General features: G+C 35.0%; 3 protein-coding genes across 5 annotated transcripts; 2 read left to right on the plus strand and 1 right to left on the minus strand.

Moving 5' to 3' along the window:
- Positions 1 to 1,356: 1,356 nt before the first annotated feature.
- On the minus strand, positions 1,357 to 8,278 carry LOC112515831. Of its 3 annotated transcripts, none has more exons than XM_025122787.1 (5): positions 7,917 to 8,278; positions 5,971 to 6,073; positions 5,720 to 5,881; positions 5,405 to 5,549; positions 1,357 to 1,607 (listed from the first exon to the last, which is right to left on the minus strand). In XM_025122787.1, the coding sequence occupies exons 1-5, from the start codon at positions 8,177 to 8,179 to the stop codon at positions 1,603 to 1,605; spliced, it is 678 nt and encodes a 225-aa protein (XP_024978555.1). In that variant the 5' UTR covers positions 8,180 to 8,278; the 3' UTR covers positions 1,357 to 1,602. The 3 variants fall into 3 exon arrangements, with proteins under 3 accessions (XP_024978555.1, XP_024978546.1, XP_024978538.1); XM_025122778.1 differs by lacking the exon at positions 1,357 to 1,607 and adding an exon at positions 5,211 to 5,332; XM_025122770.1 differs by lacking the exon at positions 1,357 to 1,607 and having other exon boundaries at positions 5,211 to 5,549.
- A 3,225-nt stretch (positions 8,279 to 11,503) lies between these two features.
- LOC112509017 lies at positions 11,504 to 17,258 on the plus strand. The gene is made up of 9 exons (XM_025113889.1): positions 11,504 to 11,605; positions 12,156 to 12,278; positions 13,305 to 13,385; positions 13,473 to 13,561; positions 13,690 to 13,764; positions 14,442 to 14,503; positions 14,581 to 14,655; positions 15,266 to 15,454; positions 17,037 to 17,258. The coding sequence occupies exons 2-9, from the start codon at positions 12,156 to 12,158 to the stop codon at positions 17,126 to 17,128; spliced, it is 786 nt and encodes a 261-aa protein (XP_024969657.1). The 5' UTR covers positions 11,504 to 11,605; the 3' UTR covers positions 17,129 to 17,258.
- Positions 17,259 to 20,687: 3,429 nt separating this feature from the next.
- On the plus strand, positions 20,688 to 21,918 carry LOC112517292 (macrophage migration inhibitory factor homolog). Its single transcript, XM_025124682.1, has 3 exons — positions 20,688 to 20,948; positions 21,422 to 21,622; positions 21,717 to 21,918. Exons 1-3 carry the CDS (start codon positions 20,838 to 20,840, stop codon positions 21,750 to 21,752), a joined length of 348 nt encoding a protein of 115 aa, XP_024980450.1. The 5' UTR covers positions 20,688 to 20,837; the 3' UTR covers positions 21,753 to 21,918.

The following is a 21,918-nucleotide window of genomic DNA, read 5'->3' on the forward strand; positions in this document are numbered from 1 at the left end:
TATATATATATATATATATATATATATTGTGAAATATTAAAATTGTCTTATTTTTTAACATGTCTTTTTTAGTCATTATTCAAGTAATTTATCAACTAGTTTTTTCAAACGTGATTAATTTATCGGTTAACTTGTCAACCGAATCCTAAATGCATTGATTTCAGTCAATGAACATCTTTTGTTAGTGGTCAACCTACGCTAGTCTTCAATTTTATTTTATTTTCATCTTGCCCAAAAACCAGATAAGACGTTTTATATGATAAGGTTGGTTAGAATTGACTGTAGGTCCAATTCTACAGCTTATATCTTAAACAGATCAACGCTTCCTCGAGGAGATGCAATTTTTCTCACGATCGTTAAAAATCTCTTTCTTAATCCACTTTATATTTAAATTTGGTCATTTTAAATGGTTTATTTTGACCATATAACGTAAAAATCACCTTTATCATCTTACCCGTACATTTTCTAAAAACAATTTAAATTATTTTTTACCAATTCGCCCTCTATAACAGCTGACCTAAAATGTCGTTAGCCAAGATGTTGTCCCTAAAAGGAACTTATTGGGTTAACAGTTAGGGGTCGTTTATCAAATACTTATTCGGTAAGCACTTATCGGTAAATATCAATACTATTATTTACTTACCGGGTAAGATTTTAGTCAACAAAAACGGCTTTCTATGCGATAATTTATCCGGTAAGAGCTGATCGTGATAAGAGTCATTGCCCTCACTTACCGGGTAAGACTATCAGTCACTGCTTTGTTCTTACCGGGTAATATTTTTTGTTCTTACCATATTCATCCGGTAAGGTAATATAATTTGGTAAGCGTTTACCCAAGTAAGATTTGGTAAACGGGCCCCTTACTCAATTTACCATATTCATCCAGTAAGGTAATATAACTTGGTAAGCGTTTACCCAAGTAAGCATTTGGTAGACGGACCCCTTACTCAATTTTGTGTTGGTAAACAACTCTTTACTGTGTCGAAATTTCGGTTTTTTTCTCCAAGAACATCAATCACGGTTCCAATTGAACGAGGTAGTAAAGATGGTTTTGATCGAATCCCCTGCTAAGCGTTTCAAAATACATCAATTATTATGACCTAGTTTTTATCTGTAACAGATTTTGTTCTATGGTACATAAATATGAATTATTATTCTCCATTACGAGCCATGACGTTCATGAGCACCATAAAATTGAGTTCTAAACCATGATTGTTTCAACGTATCGAGGCTTAGGATATAGTATTAGGTCGATTCAACGTATTGAGGCTTAAGATACTGTATTGGATCAATTCATAGTTTTGTGGCTTACGATGCTATATTCTCTCACCAGAAAATAGCTTCAGAGAGTTGTATGATAATTGCAGTGTATGTCATGTTGAATGTTCAAAGAAGTTGATAGAAGAAAATAATACTGATGATATCAACCTCATGGGCTCGCACAACAGTAATCAATGGTCATCTATCAGTTTATGAAATAAGAAATACGTATTCTAATTCCAATTTTCATCCTCGATCTTTATTGTTGGTCACGTCAATCTTCCATAATTGAGAGTTCCTCAGCTACGGATATTTGTGACAGTAAACAAAACCCCCATAGATTTACTCTGTTAAAAATCAAATGTAGCAATCAGATAAGATTTCAAACAAATTTACAGATTTTTATTGTTTATGTCGTCAAAGAAGTTGGTGATTGGACATATATCTAAAAATGAGTTTATCAGAGTTATATTTTATCTTTGACGGGTAAAAATTTTATGTGAAATATGCAAACATGACCTCTATCCAAAGAATAGAACAATATGAAATCAACTGGCTTGTACAAAGTATGCAAAAAGAAGAGAGAAAGTTTGCCAAAAAAAATTGTGGAACTAAAACATAAGTGGGTTGGGTTCCGATGAGAAAAAAAAGTTAAGATAAGAAGCGTAAGAAGGGATCTCCACCCTTGGATGCATATTAGAATGAGATGCCCCAGATCAATTCCCACGAGAAGCCTAATTCATGGGTGGGTAAGAGATTAAAAGTGATCAAGAGTCTAGATCCTTTGTTACGCTTCTCACATTAACTTTCTTTCTCATATGATCTTTCCTCAACATAGGAACTTGAAAATATAATAGTCGGTGCTGAATTTGAAAACGAATAGCAGTAAGCAATGACATTCAAACAAGCGGCCAAATGGATAAAACTTACAAACATAAGCAGGTACAAGAAGACATAATGGTAGGAATAAATATACGCCCTTAGGCCAATCGATTATGACATAACAAGTGTTTTTAACATATTTTAAAACATTTATTACAAACAGGTCATATGAAATCCCGCAAAATACCAACTACCCTGATAAGAATTCTAAATCCTATGTTTGTAGGATTTTATTGAAATCATAGGATTTCAATTCCGGACTTTCCTTCAAACCAAACACCTTATTGGAATGGAATCTAACTCCAAATCCCACTTAATCCCGCAAACCAAATAGAACCTACGGGGACGTTTGGTTCACATAATGTTTTTTGAAAGAATGGAATCTCTCAAAGCAATTTGACCTGGAATGAATTAGAATGGAATTTGGCTGAGCATTTGGTTGGCATGGATTGGAATGGAATTTGTTTAATGATTTAGAATATGTTTGTTTGGTTGGTAGAATGTAGCTTTGGAATTGGAATGAATAAACGATACATGACCAAAATACCCTTTTTATGATTTTTTTGTTACCATTTTGAATTATGGAACTCATATCTGAGACCATTCCATGAACCCATGTAGAACCCGAATCTGAAACTATTTAGAACTGAGATCGAAAATCAAATCATATCACCCCAAAACTCAACCTAAAAGCCAAACCCTAATATCAAAACTCAACCAGATCAACCCAAATCATGTGTATTCGTGACGAAATGGGAACCCAAAACAAAGGAAAAAAGTCGCTCGATGAAGGTGGAACCCAGAACAGAGAAGAGACGTGTCTCTCGATGAAGGTGGAACACAAAACAGAGAAGAGACGTGTCACTCGATGAAAGTGGAACCCAAAACAGAGAAGAGACATGTCGCTCAATGAAGGTGGTGAATCCAAAATTGTGGTCGATGAAGGTGGAACCCAAATCCATTCATGAACCCAAAGTTGATGGTTGATGAAGGTGTAGATCGAAAAACGTAGGAAAAATTGGTTTTCTTGGAAAAATGGGTCTCCGTAAGGATGAAGGAAAATGCAGGTCAAGAAGAGGTGGTCGATGACGGTCGAAGGTGGTAAGTGGCAGTGTTGTATATCAAATTCTTCCTCGTCTCTTTGCTCTTCGATTTGGTGATAAGAGTTTTCCAAAGGGAGCTCATATAGGTTTGGATAAATCAAGCAGAGAAAATGAAGATAATTTTGTTTTTTTGAGAAAATGGAATGAAATGAAATTGAATTCCTTCTCAATCGTGATGGAATAACCAAATCCATGAATGATGGAACGTGTAGAATTCAATTCCATTCCATAGGTAAACCAAACGCCCGACTGGAATTTGGTCAACGAAATTGATCAATCCAATTCTTACAGATTCCGTCAGAATCCTATAAATCATATGCCCCCTGAAAGCCCATTTGGTTTCATGGAATGCTTTTAAAGGATTTGGATTTTGTGAATGATTTGTAGAATTTGGAATGGAACTGAATTCCATTCTTTATAATAATTTATAAAAACAAATTACAAAAAAAAATTATAAAAAATAATTAATTACCTTTTTATTAATTGATTGTTACAAAACAAGTATTTTTCACATATTCTAAAACATTATTACAAACAAATCTTATGAATCTCACGAACTACTGATTAACCACACGGGATTCAATCCGATGTTTGTGGATTTCAATGAAATCTCAGTATTTCATATCCAAACATTACTTCTAAAGAATTGGAATGGAATTCAATTCCAAATTCTATCAAATCCCGCAAACCAAACGGGACCTAAATTCATTTTTAGAATTCTAATTCCAAAGGATTTATAGGACACTTCTTGAATATATTTATAAAAGCATCCTAAAAACCTCTCTAAAGGTTTTATAAAAAAACTAATACAACATTTTACTTTTCATCTCTGCCGTTTTGAAATTACAAGATAGCCATGTGTTTAGCAAAAACGTCCGGATTTGGTCTCCCCCACTAACTGTCGTTGAAAAATCTCGTTAAACAAGTCATTTTTATTGTTTTATTGATTTTTTTTGTCTTTTACCTGATCAAAAATCACAAGGACCAAAATAATAAAATTGATTTTCTTTGAGTAAATGATAAAAAAAATCGATAAAATGACGAAAATGCCTCTCATTTAACAGAAATTTTTAACGACAATCAAAGGAATGGACCAAACCCGAACGTTTTTGCAAACCATGATGACCATCTTGTAATTAGAAAACTACAGAGACACAAAGTGTTATTTTAACAAACCACAAGGAGCAAATTTACACTTCACAATCAACCAAAAACCAAGTCGCTCGAAATCAATCAAAAATCTCTTGAAATCAACCGGAAAACCAAAAAGATGCCTTGAAATCAACCAAAAAACTTAAAAAAATCTCTTGAAACGGTGGAATTCGGCTAAAAACACATTGAACAACTTTGCAGTTCTTTAATCCACGTTAAAAGTGGATCGGCTCGACCAAATCCTAGGTTCGCCACTGGTTGGATTAGTATCGTTTGGTTTATAGATGTCCCGATTCAAACCCTGAATCGCCATCATTGGTGGCTACGTTAGGAGTTATGTTGTCGGCAAACGACATTCATATTCCCCTCTTTCGACTTGCTAGTCTAGATTCAAGTAATCTATATAATATCAAACATTCTAAACCAAACGAACCCAGTCAATCCCCCAAACAGTAGGGTCTGGGGAAGGTATATACGCAAACCTTTCCTTTATCCCAAGGGATAAACAGTCTGTTTCGATGAAGACCCCGAACTGTTTCGAGTTGATCTGTATAAACCAAACGAAACAAATCTCTGGTTCGGGAACGTAAAATGTAGGCATACTTATCCTCTACCCACAACCCGAAAGGGATAGATTGTTAAGTTGTTTCAAATGAAGACCAAAGACGGTTTCGAGTTCTATACGGATTCCGTCTCTTAAATTTGGCTCTACGATGCTTCTTATCTTTAAAAGTTGCCTATCCAGATGCCCCTGAACCCCACCCGACCTCACGAGGTCTATCTATCAAGGGGAAAGACCGATAGCGAATAAAATTCATTACAAAATACGCTTTTTGCATGATAGTAGATATAAGTTCATATATATCAGTACTTTCCTTTCGATCCGAATTGGTCATATGTTTTAACGTTTTATTTTATAAACAACACTAGAAACCCTACACACGAGCATAGTTTTTAAGGGAAATGAAAACAGTTTCTCAATCAGAAGGCATTCGAAGGATACTTACTCCTCCCGTGTTGTTGTTCGGTAATTAGCGGATCGATGACTTTTCTCCATCCATCGTAGTCCATCGTGTCATCATCGTTTACGGGTAACAAAAACCCGTTCACAAAGAAGAAAGGCGTGCCATACACCCCTCTCGAACATCCATACTGCAAAAACAAGAAAGTGTTCCGTGAGTACTACCATTCATGCATAGAGAACAACATACAATCCAAGACGGACAACACAGGTGTGTTTGGTACACAGACAGGACTGGACCATGTACTACGATTCATGCACAAGGTACTACTGCTCGTGAAGCAACGGTTGGTCGAATTACCTTGAACGAAACCCTCGTTTTGGTACCAGTTTTTGAGTCATTGAATCCCGACCTAATTGCGGATTCCAAGGAGTTCCCGACAGCCTGTGATGCGAATCCAATAACTTGTTCGAGAACAGCAGATCGAGACATGTTCAACGTTTTCGCGTTGTAAAAACGTGTCTGTTTATTCGTCATCAATAAGCACATGATTAAAAGGAAAAGAAGTTATCGGTATAATAACCATGACTACATTTTGAGTTGTGATTAACCTGGTGCTTAAAAAACGCGGTCAGCAAACGGTACGTAGCCGAAGCATTTAACTCATTGACGATATGCAAAGCTCGGGAAGTAATGAAAGCATTGTCATGGTATCTGCAAAAAATAACTGGCAAGTAAAATCAAGCTGGTACAGACATCCACTGTTATAAAAAAACTATAATAACAAAGAAACCGGTTCAGTTTCAAGCTTTCGATTCTAAAAATGACCAACGACCAATTCGGGTTTCGAAATCTAGAATGAAATCGAATATATCTGGTTACGGTCTGGTCCCGATCCAATTATTCGGTTTTGTCGGTTCGAACCGGTTTTTATTTTAAGTAGTTAGGTTGAGAGTTGTACCATTTTGTAACAAACTATCTGTGGATGAAAGTGGACACTTGAGAGTGTGGTCCTCCAGAATTACAAGTGTAAGGTCACATCAACCCATTTGGCATGTGGCTATGTGCTATTTAAAGCGTCTGTTAAACAATTGCTGAATGGTTTGGTGCAGAATGATTAAGTGGTCAGAATGATTAAGAGGCTCTCATGATATAGTGCAAAATAAAATATAATTGTTTGGTAACTGTGTATAATGAAATTAAGGCTCTTAATGGTTAAGAGAGATCCGGGATACAAAATCATTCGGAGGGTTTTTAGAACCATTAAGAGACAGACTTTTTTTTGCCAAACAAGATTCACCTCTTAACGATTCAGATGTTGCCTCTTAATGGAACGATTAGAAGGTAAATAAACAACTCCTAAGTCCAAACATGTACTCTGTGCATTAAATTTTGTAATATTGGCTTCAATAGTTGTACCATTGACATAACAACTAATAGTCGTTTGTCATATATTTACCCGGTAAATGGTTACTCCATCGAATAATATTTTCAGTCATCAAAATAAATTGTTGGTAGTAAACGCTTATCGGATAAGATTGTTCTCTCAAATCTTGCTATACCTCGTACTAGGGGTGCTCAAAAACCCGACCAACCCAACGCGAAATAACCCAACCCAAAGAATCCCGATGTCTAATCGAGTTGTAAAATTGTCAAACCCTAGGTATTGGGTTGATATTGGGTTACTATTATTTGAACTCAACCCAACCTAATGAACCCGATATCCTTTTATTTCTTGGATTTAATATGATTGTTGAATTTCTATTAATATATAGATTAGACAATTACACTATCATGTATGTTTTTCATATAAACATATTTTCAATCTATTCACATCTCTATATACCTCATTCATATATATGTTCAATAACGCTGAACATATATACGTAAATTGAGAAAATTAACTGAATGTAATATACATAAGAAATATGGATAAGTGGTATTAAATGGTTGATGATGAAAAAGAAATTATGAGGAAAGAAATAACATATTCAAGGTTAGAATAATATTTTAATATACCAAAGTATCATTCCGATCATCCTGACTAACCCGACAAACTCGTACGGTTTGGGTTGGGTTGCAATTTCGTTTGGGTTGAATTGGGTTAAGATTTTTCTAAACAGCAAGCATTGGGTTAGGTTGTTCAAATGTCTTCAACCCGATCAACCCAACCCATGAGCAACCCTACCTCGTACCGAATAAAAATCCCTTAAAATTAACCAAAAAACTTTAAAAATTCCTTGAGAAGGTAGAATTCGGCTAAAAAAGTATCGTACAACTTTACGGGTCTCTAATCTACCTTAAACGTGCATTCGCTGAACAATTATCCTCGGTCCGAGAGCTGCATGTGCTCTATGCACTAAATGTTGTACCCTACGCATTAAATGTTGCACTAACTACCCAAATCAAAAACCAAGTAACCGAAGTTAAATGCCGGCCATTTTCCAGAGATGAAATCGACAAATTTAGCATACACAATATTGGTTTGAAATAAGTAATCGCCATTGATGAACAAAAAGACCTCGAGTATTGAAAGAGAGAAAGATGTAATACTGACGGTAAAGGGAAGGTGTGAACGATGAGAGAGACGGCGGCGGGGCCGTAGTGATCGACGGCTTTTTTGAGTGGAGCCCACGAATCCCTGCTATCGGGGCAAACCGGATCGTAGAACGCCTCTATCAACACGGTGGCAGTCGACGCCGCCCGTTTCTTATACACGAATCCGTCGTATTTCGACGGAATTATGGACTGTGATGGGACTAAAACCGCCGCAAAGGCTAGAATCAGTAGGAAATTCAACGGAATTGTGGGTTTACTCATGGTTGACTTGATGGGTGTTTGTGAATCGTCAAAGGGCGGTGCGACGGCGGCGATCGGTGGAGGGAGAAATAAGGTGGGGTTTTGAAGCACAAGTGTGTATGGTATGGAATTGCTTTTTTATCTTCTCCACGTGTTATACCACTCGGACAAAAGGTTTGTGTTTATTTTCTACTTTTATTAATCCAGATATCCAATCTGTGAGCAGATTAATTTTAGGATGACCATCTATTTTGCATATAACCCGAAGTCATCGTATTTGAATCTCCATGGCTATAAAGGGATTTTTATTCCTCCTTGGATTTGAACCTGGTACCTCAAGGTACTTTTGATTTTTGGAGTCAAGTTTAACCCAATCAAGATTGTGTTTAGAAAATACTATTATTGATCGGATAGATGTCAGGTCTACATATGTTTATTAGATCCCATTTCATTTGAGATATATAGGTTTAGTTTGGTTTACGTGTTAAATATACCTACAAGAAGTCGTAAAACATTTAGTGAATAAATAACGGATGAAATGTTTGAATTTATGTATCTTTCAATGTATGTTAACAGATGGGTTTTAATAAACCATAATATATATGAAATTTTGATCTGCATATATCCATCCCTAATGGGGCAAGATTCACCGTTTTGGCGGGATAACATACGAGAACGGGGGATGATTTATATACCCACAATCGTGTCAAGGCGGGATAAATTTTGATCTGCAGTCATTTGTGGCACAGGTTATAATGATTTGACTTTTTGAAGTCAAACCAATTAAAGGTTTGTTAATTCAGTTAATATATGTTATGCACAGATTATTATTGTCTCATAAATTGATGGTGTAGATTCGCCAATGTTGATCAGCACATGATTTTCGGCTATCACGATTATTGCTAATTTTCAAGTTTATCACTGCTATTTGCATAAATTCATTTAAAACATGAATTTGATGAACACCACGTGGTCCATGATGATATAACTGGTTGTACTTTCACGAGGGATTTTCAAATCAATAATTGAAGGAGCAATGAGTGGGATATAACTGGTTGTACCTTTGTAATTTTTTATCCATTCCTTGACGAGGGAATATGTTCCTCCAAGAACAAACAGATTAGGGGAATCACGTTCTTTCAAGAACGATTCTTCTTGATTCTTTATGAAAAACGCCCCTCATTTATTCTCGTTCCATTGTAACGGCTCATTTAAAAATCGTTTAAGTGTTGTTTTACAAACAGGGTATTTCAATGACAACAACAAATTTTTGAATCAACTCCTGATTTCACCAAATCTACATCTCGTTCAAGCCTTGATATGTGCAAGTGCAACGCTGTGTTGCATCAATTCCTAAAGTCTCACAAGGTTAGATGCGAGCATGTCTTAAATGTTGGATTTCACAATGTTTAAATCCAATGAGGGATAAAAATCCATTTGTGGCCACGAAGGTTCAAATGTAGTGACTCCGGCCTATCTGCAAAGCAGGTGGTCGTCCTGGGATTAGTCGACTCGTATAGCGGGTTGGATATCCAAGTTAATTAAAAAAAAGGGACGGAAAATAAAATAAAGGAGACAAAGGATTTTTTTTTTTTTTTTTGTATTCTTGAGAAAAAAAATGAAAGAAATAAGAAAAATAATATTTTATGTTATTGAGCAGGAGAGAAAGGAAATGAAATATGTTTTTACAGATATACTTTTATTTATTTTTCAGCTAGTTGTGATTGATGGGTAAATGTGTAATTTTATAAATTTTAATAGTTATTATTATTTCTTTCTTTTTTTCTTTCCTACTCGTTATTCTCACATTCGAGAGGAAAGTTTTAGAAGAAAAATCAGTATTATTTTCCTTCATTTTCCTACTTAAAAAAACTTGATAACACGACATTTTTTTTTCTCTCCCTCTACTTTCCTTCCCTTCCCCACAATTCCCATCGTAAAGAAAAGGCTAAAGAACACAACGAAAGAACTCAAACATAACTGTAAGTAGTGATGGCTAAACCGGCCCAGCCTGGGACTGGTAAGGACCAGTTATAGGACCGCTGACCGGGACCGGTAAGGACTGTTAAGGACCAGTTATAGGACCGCTGACCGGGACCGGTTATGGTTTTGGAGGGTTTCGAGGGACCTGCTCGACCGGGATCGGTTATGGGCCCGACCCGGTTCTTAAAGAAGTACTCGTTTTTTAAATATAGTCGTTATATGACCGTTTTTTGGGTCTTTTTTGTCTTCTAAACCCTATATATTTTCAAATAATTTTATGATGTATTTTTGGAAGACAATGTAATTTTAATTATAATAAAACATATTTTTAAAAGTGTATTTGAGTGACCCAATTACAAATTTTTTGAAAAAAATGTTATAATGTATTTATGTAGATAAAATCTTGAAAAACTTGAAAAAAAACTTAAATTTTTTGAAAAAGAATTTATTTCATAATTTATGAAAACTTAGGGGGTGTTTAGTTCAGTCAGAAAAATGAAAATGAAAATGAAAGGGAATGGAAATGAGAATGAATTTTCATTCCTCCAGCTTAACCTGGAATCGAAATTTGGGCTTATGTGGAAATGAACATATTATTATATTATATAACACCAAACAGTTTCTTTTATTTTCATTCTCATTAATTACTGTCTAATACCTCTGACCAATCACCCCCTTAATTTTTTTTCACACAATCCAGAACTAGGTTGGACCTTCAAATTCCATTAAATTTATAACTGATCTTGGACCATTGTATCATAATCGGTCTTAGTGATGGCCAAATTGGCTCGGGACCAGTTAGGGTTTTTGGTAGTTTCGTGGGATCAGGACCGGTTATGGGACCGGCTATGGACCGGCCCGGTCCGATCTGAAAATTCAAATAATTTTATAAATAAATGTATTTTTAAATAATTTTATAATGTATTTTTATAAGACAATATGATTTTAATTATATTAAAACGCATTTTTAAAGTGTATTTGAGTGACCCAATTGTAAATTTTATAATGTATTAAAAATATATATCATTAAATTTTTTTTTTTAAAAAACTTATTTTTTAATACCGGGACCGGCGGCCCATAACCGGTTATGAAGTATCTTGACCGGTCCTACCATTTTCGACTGGGACCGGTTATGAAAAAGCTTGGGACCGATTAGGCCCGATCCGATCCGATCCGAGATCGATTTTTGGCCATCACTAATCGGTCTCGATTAATCCCGGGCTTGGCCCAATTTAATCATTGATCCATATTTGTATATAAAAGTGGGCCCCGGCCCAGTAGAGAAGAAAAGAAATCAGCCGGCGGTTCAACGGTTTAGATCAGAGTTAAGGGCAAGCCTTGTAGACAGCGGCTACAAATACTCCAAACTCCGTAGCCATACGGTTTTAGGGCTTAAACAAAGAAAACTGAAGCCGGAGAAGAGGGCTCTTCCTTCACTGTCTTATCCTAATCTTCCAACAAAGGTATAGCCTCTGAATCTAACTCCTATCATCTGATTCTTTGTGTTTCTATGTAAGTGATTCGACTCCAATTTACATATATTTTGCGTTATTTTTGTCATTTTTCGACGATTTTGTTGTGATTTTATGTTGTTTTGGCTGTTATAGGAAGGAAGTATTGTTTTTTGGATTGATTGTTTCAACGATACCCAATTAAATTTGAATGTTCTTTAAGACGCATTGTTTAATTTTACATGCATAAAAAGTTGTTGATCATACTAATTCGCTATCGATTATAAGAAATGATGAGCCATTTGACATTTTCCCCAATAATTAACTACTTTGATATTTTTGATTTTTCTTTGAGAAACTCTAGATTTTACAGTGCATGCACACACTTAATTTTGAAAATTTCTTGTTACTTTTCCTTCCCCTCGGAAATAGTGTCTGATTGTGTGCTTCTGTAATCTGTTGTTGGGGATTGGTGAGGAAATCGCATCTTTTTAGACTGTTTCTGTTGTAATGCTGTAGTGATTCTTAATGAGGTTTTGATTTGTGGGTTTGCATTTTGAAGATGGATCGGTACCATAAGGTTGAAAGGCCGAGAGCAGAGCAACCAATTGATGAGAATGAGATCCGAATTACCAGTCAGGGAAGGATGCGAAACTATATCACATATGCCATGAGTTTGATTCAGGTATTCCTTTTATAATTTATTCCTAAATAGTGAAAATGGTTGCCAAACAGATATCTTAAGCTGTTGAAAGTTATGTGGTGATTGTGCATGCATATATATAGGGCTGTTTGAAAAGTTCTTTTTATGGCTAGACTCGATGTCTTATGATGATATATTATGTTATTGGAGAACTGCTATAGTGCTATGCCAATTGATACGTGATTGGTTTGGTTTGTTAATTTTCTTGTCTGTCTTAGTCATGTATGGATTCCGATCCTCCAGCAAAATAGCCCCATGACTTCGGGATAAGGGGTGCCTCCTCACAAAGGGGGTCGCAGCGACCGGGCCCAGGCGACTTTTACCCATTTACAGTTATTGCTTCTGTGAACATAGTAGCTAAATAATCCCAACGCTTTACATAAGGCAAATTACATATTTAGATAATACCGTCTCATTTCATCCTATTTCATCAGATGCGGAATGTGATATGGTTCCGGATTCCATTTCCTAGTGTACCATGGCCAAGATGAACTCCTGCTTCCATCATCTCTTCTAAATACCAAGTGTTCTAAGAATAATGTTGAGGTTTTTTGTGAAGTATGAAGCTATAACAGTTTTGTAGTTTCCTCTTTACATGTCAAACTAACTTTCAATGACGTCCTATTCTGATATGATTGAGTAGTATTTTTATTTTGTTTTATTGAAATTGTAGTACCTAACTATAGAGGGCCCAATTATTTGCTATAAACTAAGCACCACAATCCTTTACTATTCTGAATAAGTATTCATTTTTTATAGATAAAATTATAAAGTTAACATGCAAGCCCATTAAAGAATTTGTTAATATTGTCTCTATCAATGTTCCTTTCAGTCTTTCACTTAATATAGTCTTGCATAACTATATGTAAACTTGTAAGTATTGACATTCTCTTTTGGACAACTTTTTTATGATCTTTCTCTATTGAAAATTGGCAGTTCTTTTTTAAGGTTTTGGTGTCTTATAAGTGTTGGTTTTTCTGTTCTTCACCTTATTGCATGCCCTGATAGGAAAAAGGATCGTCGGAAATTGTGTTTAAAGCAATGGGCAGAGCAATCAACAAGACTGTTACAATTGTGGAGTTGATAAAGGTATTTCATGTTTTGCATCTTAAACGTTCTCGTCTTGTACCATTTATTGGCATGTCCATTGATAAATCCAGAGTTATTGTATTGCAGAGGAGAATTGTTGGTCTTCATCAAATTACAGCCATTGGATCTACAGACATAACTGATACATGGGAACCGCTAGAAGAAGGCTTACTTCCGTAAGATCAGCTTTGTACCCCAATCCAAAAAGAATGATCTTTGATGTTGTATGACAGTTGTTAAAAAATTTGCATACCATTAACATTTGCCTCTTATTTCTATTTATTTACATTTTTTGTCTCTGCAGTCTAGAAACCACAAGGCACGTCTCGATGATCACTATAACGCTCTCCATGAAGGAGCTGAATACATCATCCATTGGGTGAGTCAGTTTATTGTCTGTGCTTTTAATTCTTATTCATTGGACTACGTTGATCGAGTACGTTTCTGATCTATTGGTGATAGCTAGACTTGGTAGCAAAATCAGGATCCTTTGGGTGTTTTTGTTATGTTCATTTTCTGTAGTTTTAGTTGTTTTTTTTTCATTAAAGAATATTGGTTTCCTTGATGTGAAAGAAATATGTATTTATTTCTAGGCATCTTCTAATTATTATCTGCAACATACATGTGTTGCTGAATGATTAATTGTAGTTTTTTGCCTTTGAATGTGATTCTAAACCAAATGAACCCAGTAAATCCTACACGGTGTAGGGTTTATCGAGGGTAAGGTTTTGCAGAAAAGCTTTTGGGAAGAAATTATGGGGAAGTCTCTATCGACTCTGAAAGTTTGTCTAAAAGTAGGAAGAGAAGAAGAGTTTGATACAAATTTAGGAAAGGAATCAAGGCTTGGAAAAGTAGAGCAGACAGTAACGGTAAACAAGAAAAAAATATTGAGGCAGACACATGCATTAAAAGCATAAGTGGAAAATTATGATAAAATCAATGTTATAAAAAAACATTCCTCAGGATTATGATAAATTCAAATATTATACTGCACAGAGTCTTTCCACTTTTTTTTTTCCTGATCTATCCATCTCACATGCTATGAAATGTTCTCAGGTATCAGCCTCCATTGCCAGCTGACCAGGTGAAGGTGGCAACTGAATTTGAGTATGAAGGAGGTATGTCATTCCACTAATTCAGACATTCATGTTTGTTGATCTTCTATAGATTTATCTCGACATTCTTGCTTATGCAGAGGGGTCACCAACTGGAAGAGGCAGGGGTCGTGGTGGAAGGGGAAGGGGAAGGGGAAGGTCCAGAGCCATGCCTGGTACGATCTGATTTTACAAAGTTCATTTCTGATTTAATATTTCATTGTTTGCATTTTTTGTCATGGTTGATACATATTCAGTGATAGTTCTCTGTGGGTTATGAATTTTCTTGTTGCTGTGGGATGGTTTAGTTTTACATCTTGCTGCAAATATTCATCGTTTTTTTAAACGTCTCTAAATTTAGGTGGTTCTCAAAGATGAACTTGGCCGTGGTCTGTGCAACTATTGTTGTATAACAAGATTTGTAATTCAGAATCGAATCTTTGCTTGGTCTAGGTTTTAGCAGTGTACCTTTGATACAACTAGAGATGCGATAAATTGAACCTTTGAGGTTCCTGTTGCCAATTGGGTAGCAAGAAAGGTGTTCCTTTTAAATCAAGTGTTCGAATCTGAATACTGAAACCTAAGTAATTCAGAACAATGTAGACCTAATGAACTTCTCATACCTTTGATGTAATAGGCATAATATTGCTGATCTCTTGAATTATCTTAAATTGGTATGGTTCAAATTGAATGCATGCATTCTCTGTGATTTTATATTCCATTGAGTTGTTAATTCTCCCCAAGAAGATCATCTCTTTTTGATGACTGGTTTGAATTTAATCACAGGAAATGGTTATGGACCAGGAGAGTATGATGATGGGGGGTGGGATGCACCTCGTGATTACACAAGGGGAAGGGGCCGAGGAAGAGGACGCAATTTTCGAGGTCGTGGGAGGGGAGGTTACAATAATGGTTCTTATGTGGATGATCAGTATGATGGAGGATATAATCAAGAAGTACCCATGCAAGGGCGAGGTACTGGTTTCTTAACTCATCAACTTCTAAAAACTGAAGGGATAAAATGTCATATTAATAAATACATGCTTGCATGCTAAACTACTAGGTTGTACCTTCTATGAAGATACTTCTATGTCAATGGTACTATCTAGATGGGAATAGCTAGATTAGATGCTTGCTCCATTATGTTTCCCTCATATATAGAGAGAATGACTTTGCCTAGAGTTTTGAGGTGCTTTTTGTTGCTTGATGGATGCGCTTTCCTCGTCTGATTCTTGAATTTTTCTTATTGCATCTTTTTAAGTTGCTATCAGTGAATGTTCATCAAAAGTTGGACTTTTAGCCATTTATTATATTGATTTTTCAACTATAAAAAATCAGCGAATTGTAGTCTTACTACACAATATACCTTCAGTTACTTCTTATCTAGTCATAAGAATTACATGGCATTGTGATAGACGAAGAGCTTGAGTAAGTGAACTTTAGTTTAGGATGGCCTAAGTGCTGAAAACTGCATATTTTAGAGGCGGCATGAGGGCTATCTTATCATCTTTATCACAAAATTTTAAAGTTCAGTAGCTTTCTCCACATAGATTTACTCAATTTCAAATAATTATAAATGTGGTTTAAACACAGCATAATAATCTCACTTTCAAATTGATAACGACTACGAAAAGATCAATCTGTCAATGGATTAACCTCAGATCCTAGTGTCACACACCCCAATTTCTTGTCATCACCTTGCAACATATTCTTCTTATGCAGAAAAATACTTCTGGCTTTTATCTTGGAAGTGTTCTTGCCTCTATTTTTTTTAATTATTTGACTACACACAATTGCTTATGAGTCTCCACCCCAACCGTGAGGTCTAAACTTGGTTCTTATCTTTGTCTTAGCTGGCGATAATGAGTCTATAGTACTTGTTTTGTATGTTATACATGCTATTTAGTAATTAGTATCCCTTAGCATTTCTAATCAGAGTAAATCAAACAGAACCAAACTATCTCGGTATATGTCACCTGGGTTTGGAGGTAAGATGTACGCAAACTTGACCTCCCTTCTCATTTTTGATAAGAGTGCTTTGGGAATCCTATGGCTATGGGTATGTAGAAAGCTAAGCTACGAATGATATTGAAGATGAGGAAATTATGAGAATTGCTATTTTTCGTACTTGTATCATACTCCCTTCAGCTCAAAATATAAATGTCCATGATGAAAAAGGCACAGAGTATTAGGAAGTGTGTAACTGTTATACTTTCTTAATTAACTAAATGACCATTTTACCCTTAATAATAGAGGGACTTGATAAATTTCGCCATCTCATAATTAAGGATAGAACCGGGAAGTATGCACTTTTGAGAATGGACACTTATTTTGGGACAAACACAAACTAAAATAGAAACGTGAACACTTATTATAATAGTAATTATTGTCTCTCATCTAGATTCATCGAGTGTGATTACTTATTTAACATTTTTATCTTGTGCGTTGTGGGTCCTATCCTGTTATAATGTGGGTCCCATTTACCTGATGTACGGAGAAATGAAGATGGGACCCATCTTTGGCCTTCGTTTTTCATTCTTCATATTTTGATGTGTAGGGCGTGGCCGTGGGAGGGGAAGCCGTGGGAGGGGTCGTGGATTTAGATCAAACGGTCCAATGCAGGCAGCAGTCGCAGGTGGAGGTGTTTAAAAGCATGCAACGGTTTCGGAGTTTTGGAGGACGGGTAATGTGTTCTTGTTATGTCTTGTTTTGTAATTTTGGTAAAAGCTTAGGCCTTATCAGTTTGTTTGTAAGAGTGAGTAGAGAGTAGTAGGGTTGAAAAAGTGTCATGAAATGCCAGCCATTTTAGTGTGAGCTTGAGCTTCTTTTATTGTAATTTCTTTTATTCTTTTTATGTTTGTAGAAATTGTAGCTTTATAAATATTACTTGTTCAATAAGAACTCCCTCCTGATTTCAATGTCATTTTTTCTGCTTTCCCCTTCTTTATATAACCTTGGTATTCATTATTCATCTGAACACCAACGTATCTCGTTCATCTCTGATCTGGGAGTATAATGTATGCAGACTTGATCTTTACAAAACGATTGTTTTCGTGATATGACTAGGTTTCGGGTTTTATAGAAAACGGTCTGCGAGTATATTGTATGCAAGTGATTGTTTTTAAGATATGAGTAGTTTGGGGGGTTTATAGATGATGTTTATGACCGTAAAGGTTTTGACAGCGTGTTGATTCAACCCCTGGGTATAAACAGGTCAAAATGCTTCATGTAGACATGTAGGGGCTGTTTGACAATTGCTGAATGGTTTGGTTCAAAATGATTATGTGGTCAGAATGATTAAAAAGTCTCTCATGATATAGTGCAAATGAAATATAATTATTTGGTAATTATTTACAACGAAATTAGGGCGCTGAATGGTTAAGAGAGACTCAGGATACAAAATCATTAAGAAGGTTTTAGAACCATTAAGAGGCAGACTTTTTTTTCGTCAAACAAGATTCACCTTTTAACGATTCAGAGGTTGCCTCTTAATGGAACAATTAAAAAGTATACAAACAGAGTCATTAACCTTTTACCCCCTAAGTTCAAATTGGAATTTGAAGTTAGGAGTCGTTCTTTGATTTGGAACTCTCAAGTTATTGCAATTTTTTGGTCTTCTGGTTACGAGTGGTGTTGAGGAAAACCAATAGACTGTGAAAACCGGTTGAATCAAACCAAACTGAACCTTATTTTTTATGGTTTGGCGGTGCAATTTGGTTTAAAAATGGTCAAATCGTATGGTTCGGTCCAGTTTGTGGTTTGGAGTTTTGTTATTGCAGTTAAATCAACTGCATTGTATATTTACGCATATATATATATATACATTTTAAAGTTTATAGGGTTGTATAATATTGACAAATGATCGTGTGAGAATAAAAGTTAAGGTGAGAAGCATAACAATAGATTTAGACCCTTGATCACTTTTAATCTCACTGCACTCATGAATTGTGCTTATCACCGGAATTGATGCGGTGCATTTTGGTGTGCCCCATTAGTATTGATCTTCAATTAAGATTGATCCAAGGATGAAGATCCCTATTTACCCTGCTCACCATAACTTCCATTCTCATCGGAACCGAACCCTTACGATAGAACGACATATATTAATTCATACTTTATATTTTTGTTTTATTATGAATATAATATCAATTAAATAAGATGGAATTTAAAGCATAAAATCTCATAAATAATAATACGCTACAAATATTTAATAAAACTAAGGTTAAAGTCCTCAATTAGTTTTAACAATATATTTGCCAGCTTAATGAGATTCATAGCTTATTTAATCAGTTACATATAATTATTTTCATAGTGACTTAATAATATAGAAACTGACTTATCCAATAAGCTTCTAAAAGAAAACTATATGCAGAAAGTTAAGTTTTTTTTTCCAAACAAACCCTTTCCAATTAAAAAGCTTTCATCTATGAAAAAACTCTGCTAAACAAAAATGTTATTAAATATTTAATTACTTATAAAGTGTAATGATATTACATTGCAAAACAATATGTCATTTTCATTGTGGACATTTATTTTAGAACGAAAGAGTAATATTTAAAAAGATTAGATATGCATATAACATATGTTGATTTTTTGTTTGTATCGTTCTCTCGACAATGATATCTGCTTGAAAATTCTGAGGATTTAAATTCGTGTAACATATAAACCAAGATCTCGTTAATTATAAACAGATAATATTACGTAGTGTTTCGTTCAAATTTAGAACGTTGGGAGATTTGAATACATTTGACAAGTTTCTTCAGATAATTAGTGAGTTACACGTTAAGGGGTTGTTTGTTTACCTCTTAATAGTTCTATTAAGAGGCAATCTCTGAATCGTTAAGAGGTGAATTTTGTTTGACAAAAAAAAATATGTCTCTTAATGGTTCTAAAACTTTCTGAATGATTTTGTATCCTGGATCTTCCTTAACAATTAAGAGCCATAATTTCATTGTACACAATTACCAAACAATTATATTTTATTTTTTACTATATCATGAGAGCCTCTTAATCATTCTGACCACTTAATCATTATGAACCAAATCATTCAACAATTGTCAAACAACCCCTAAATCTCTATTGTTTAGACGTTTTAGTATAATTTTTTGATTTTAGGAATGCACGTTGCACAATATTAAGACGTATAAACCACATGGACGAAATGTGTAACTTTTTATTTTTATTTTTACAATTAAATATAAAATGTAATTCAAAAAGACTTATTTTTAGATACATGAACTGAATTTTCCATTTTCATAGCTAACAAAATCTGAAATTTCATAACAAAAACATTGTGAAGGTTACTTTTACAGTGTTTTGTTGTGAAATTTTAATCTAGTCTCTCATGGTCCCAAGTTACTTATATACTCTAAAAGTTAATGTCAGTTAGAGGTAGTGATGACCAAATCGGTCCGGGACTGCCGGAGGACCGAGACCGGACCAACAAAGGATCGCCCCGAGACCGGTAAATACCGGTTATGAGACCGAAAACCGAGACCGGTTGGGGTTTTTGGCAGTTTCGTGAACTGGGCCCAGCACGAAAATTCAAATAATTTTATAAATAAATGTATTTTCAAATAATTTTATAATATACTTTTATAAAACAATGTAATTTTAATTATATTAAAATCCAATTTTAAAATGTATTTGAATGACTCAATTATAAATTTTATAATGTACAAAAAATATATATCACTAAAAAAATTATAAAAAAATCTTATTTTTAATGCGGGGGACCGGCGGCCCATAACTGGTTATGAAAAACCTTGACCGGTCCTATCATTTTTGACCAGGACCGACAAATGACCGGTTCAGGTTTTTGGCAGTTTCGTGGGACCGGCCCGGTCCGGCCCGAAAGTTCAAATAATTCTATAAATAAATGTATTTTCAAATAATTTTATAATGTATTTTTATAAGACAATGTAATTTTAATTATATTAAAACGCATTTTTAAAGTTTATTTAAGTGGCCCAATTGTAAATTTTATAATGTATTAAAAATATACATCATTAAAAAAATTAAAGAAAATCTTATTTTTAATGTCGGGACCGACGGCCTATAACCGGTTATGAAAAACCTTGACCGGTCATAATATTTTCGACCGGGACCAAGACCGATTAGAACCGAGTCGGGACCGGTTTTTGACCATCGTTGGTTAGGGGAGGTAGGGGACAAATCAAACCACATGAACCAAAGTTGTATTTTACTCGACAGAAAATAGGGGATGAAATTGAAACCCAATCCGCAGGAAATGGATGAAGCCCATTTGAGTGAACAAATTCTCGATTGTTTCTGCTTTTTTTATCTTCGTTTTGGAATTTAGAAGCCACACAACTTCTATCTACTTCCAAATTCCAAGATGCCGACGTTGAAGCTCTTCACCAACATTCCGGTAGACTCAGTGATAGCCTCCGACATTCTGAAAGATGCCACTAAAGCTGTTGCAAAGATCATCGGCAAGCCTGAGTCTGTTAAGTTTCCTTATCAACCATGCACTTTCTAATGCTTTTACTATAACGCTCTTCAACTGTTTGATGAAATGTCTCTGTGAGTAGTTTCAACTTTTGAGGTTCTTTTCTTATATATGGGTTACTTTTTATTTGATTTTAATAGGTTAAATTGTTTGTAATGCTTTCGTTTCTTTTCGGGTTTCCCAATTTTTGGTGGTTGTCACCTTTAAATATGATGTTGCTATATGTGTGCCTCCTTGTTCATCTTCCTAGTTAAGTTTTGTATACTAAACCCTTCTCTAAACCCCCACACATGATGGGAGTTTGAGGCTAATTGTATTTGTATGTATGTATGTATTCAGTATTCGATTTGGTATGTATATATATATATATATATATATATATATATAGTTCAATTGTAGAGAACTTCTTTATCCTTTGTCCATGTGATATACTTGTTATCTTGAGATGACATTGGTGTTCAAATGGGCAGTATGTTATGATTTTGGTGAATGGAGGTGTGCCGATAGCATTCGCTGGCACGGAAGAGCCAGCTGCGTACGGAGAAGTGATTTCAATTGGAGGACTTAACCCGACCGTCAATGGGAAGTTGAGTTCAACCATTGCAGAAATTCTTCAAACAAAGCTTTCTATCGATAGTTCACGATTCTATATCAAATTTTACGATGTTGAGGTATGTACATTACAACTTTCATCTCTATATTTTCCTTGCAAAAATAAAACCCGTGTTTTTGATGGGGTTGCAACTTCATTTCCTTATCTTCCAGCGCTCGTTTTTCGGATTTAATGGATCGACATTCTAAGTACCACAAGGAGCATGCATGTTATGGTACTCATCTTTGGCCAAACATGATCTCTTCTGTTTTTGTATGTTGTATCATAGTGTTGTTCTTGTTTACATTACTCTTTCTAGTAGCACCTTTAATTTCAGGTTTTTAATTGAATTCTAAGATGGAGTTTAAGTTGGTT

The sequence above is a fragment of the Cynara cardunculus genome, assembly GCF_001531365.2.
Source record: "Cynara cardunculus var. scolymus isolate 2C chromosome LG 1, CcrdV1, whole genome shotgun sequence".
Lineage (NCBI taxonomy): Eukaryota > Viridiplantae > Streptophyta > Magnoliopsida > Asterales > Asteraceae > Cynara > Cynara cardunculus.

Bases quoted from the DNA above. Each gene is read 5' to 3' on its own strand.
- LOC112515831 (XM_025122778.1), bottom strand. From the start codon at position 8,179: ATGAGTAAACCCACAATTCCGTTGAATTTCCTACTGATTCTAGCCTTT. The intron at 5,882-5,970 runs GTTAATCACAAC...ACGAATAAACAG, and splicing joins CCGCGTTTTTTAAGCACCAG to ACACGTTTTTACAACGCGAA. The intron at 5,550-5,719 runs GTAATTCGACCA...TTGTTTTTGCAG, and splicing joins AAACGAGGGTTTCGTTCAAG to TATGGATGTTCGAGAGGGGT.
- LOC112509017 (XM_025113889.1), top strand. From the start codon at position 12,156: ATGGATCGGTACCATAAGGTTGAAAGGCCGAGAGCAGAGCAACCAATT. The intron at 13,562-13,689 runs GTAAGATCAGCT...TTGTCTCTGCAG, and splicing joins CTAGAAGAAGGCTTACTTCC to TCTAGAAACCACAAGGCACG. The intron at 14,656-15,265 runs GTACGATCTGAT...ATTTAATCACAG, and splicing joins AAGGTCCAGAGCCATGCCTG to GAAATGGTTATGGACCAGGA.
- LOC112517292 (XM_025124682.1), top strand. From the start codon at position 20,838: ATGCCGACGTTGAAGCTCTTCACCAACATTCCGGTAGACTCAGTGATA. The intron at 20,949-21,421 runs GTTAAGTTTCCT...TCAAATGGGCAG, and splicing joins TCATCGGCAAGCCTGAGTCT to TATGTTATGATTTTGGTGAA. The intron at 21,623-21,716 runs GTATGTACATTA...CTTATCTTCCAG, and splicing joins TCAAATTTTACGATGTTGAG to CGCTCGTTTTTCGGATTTAA.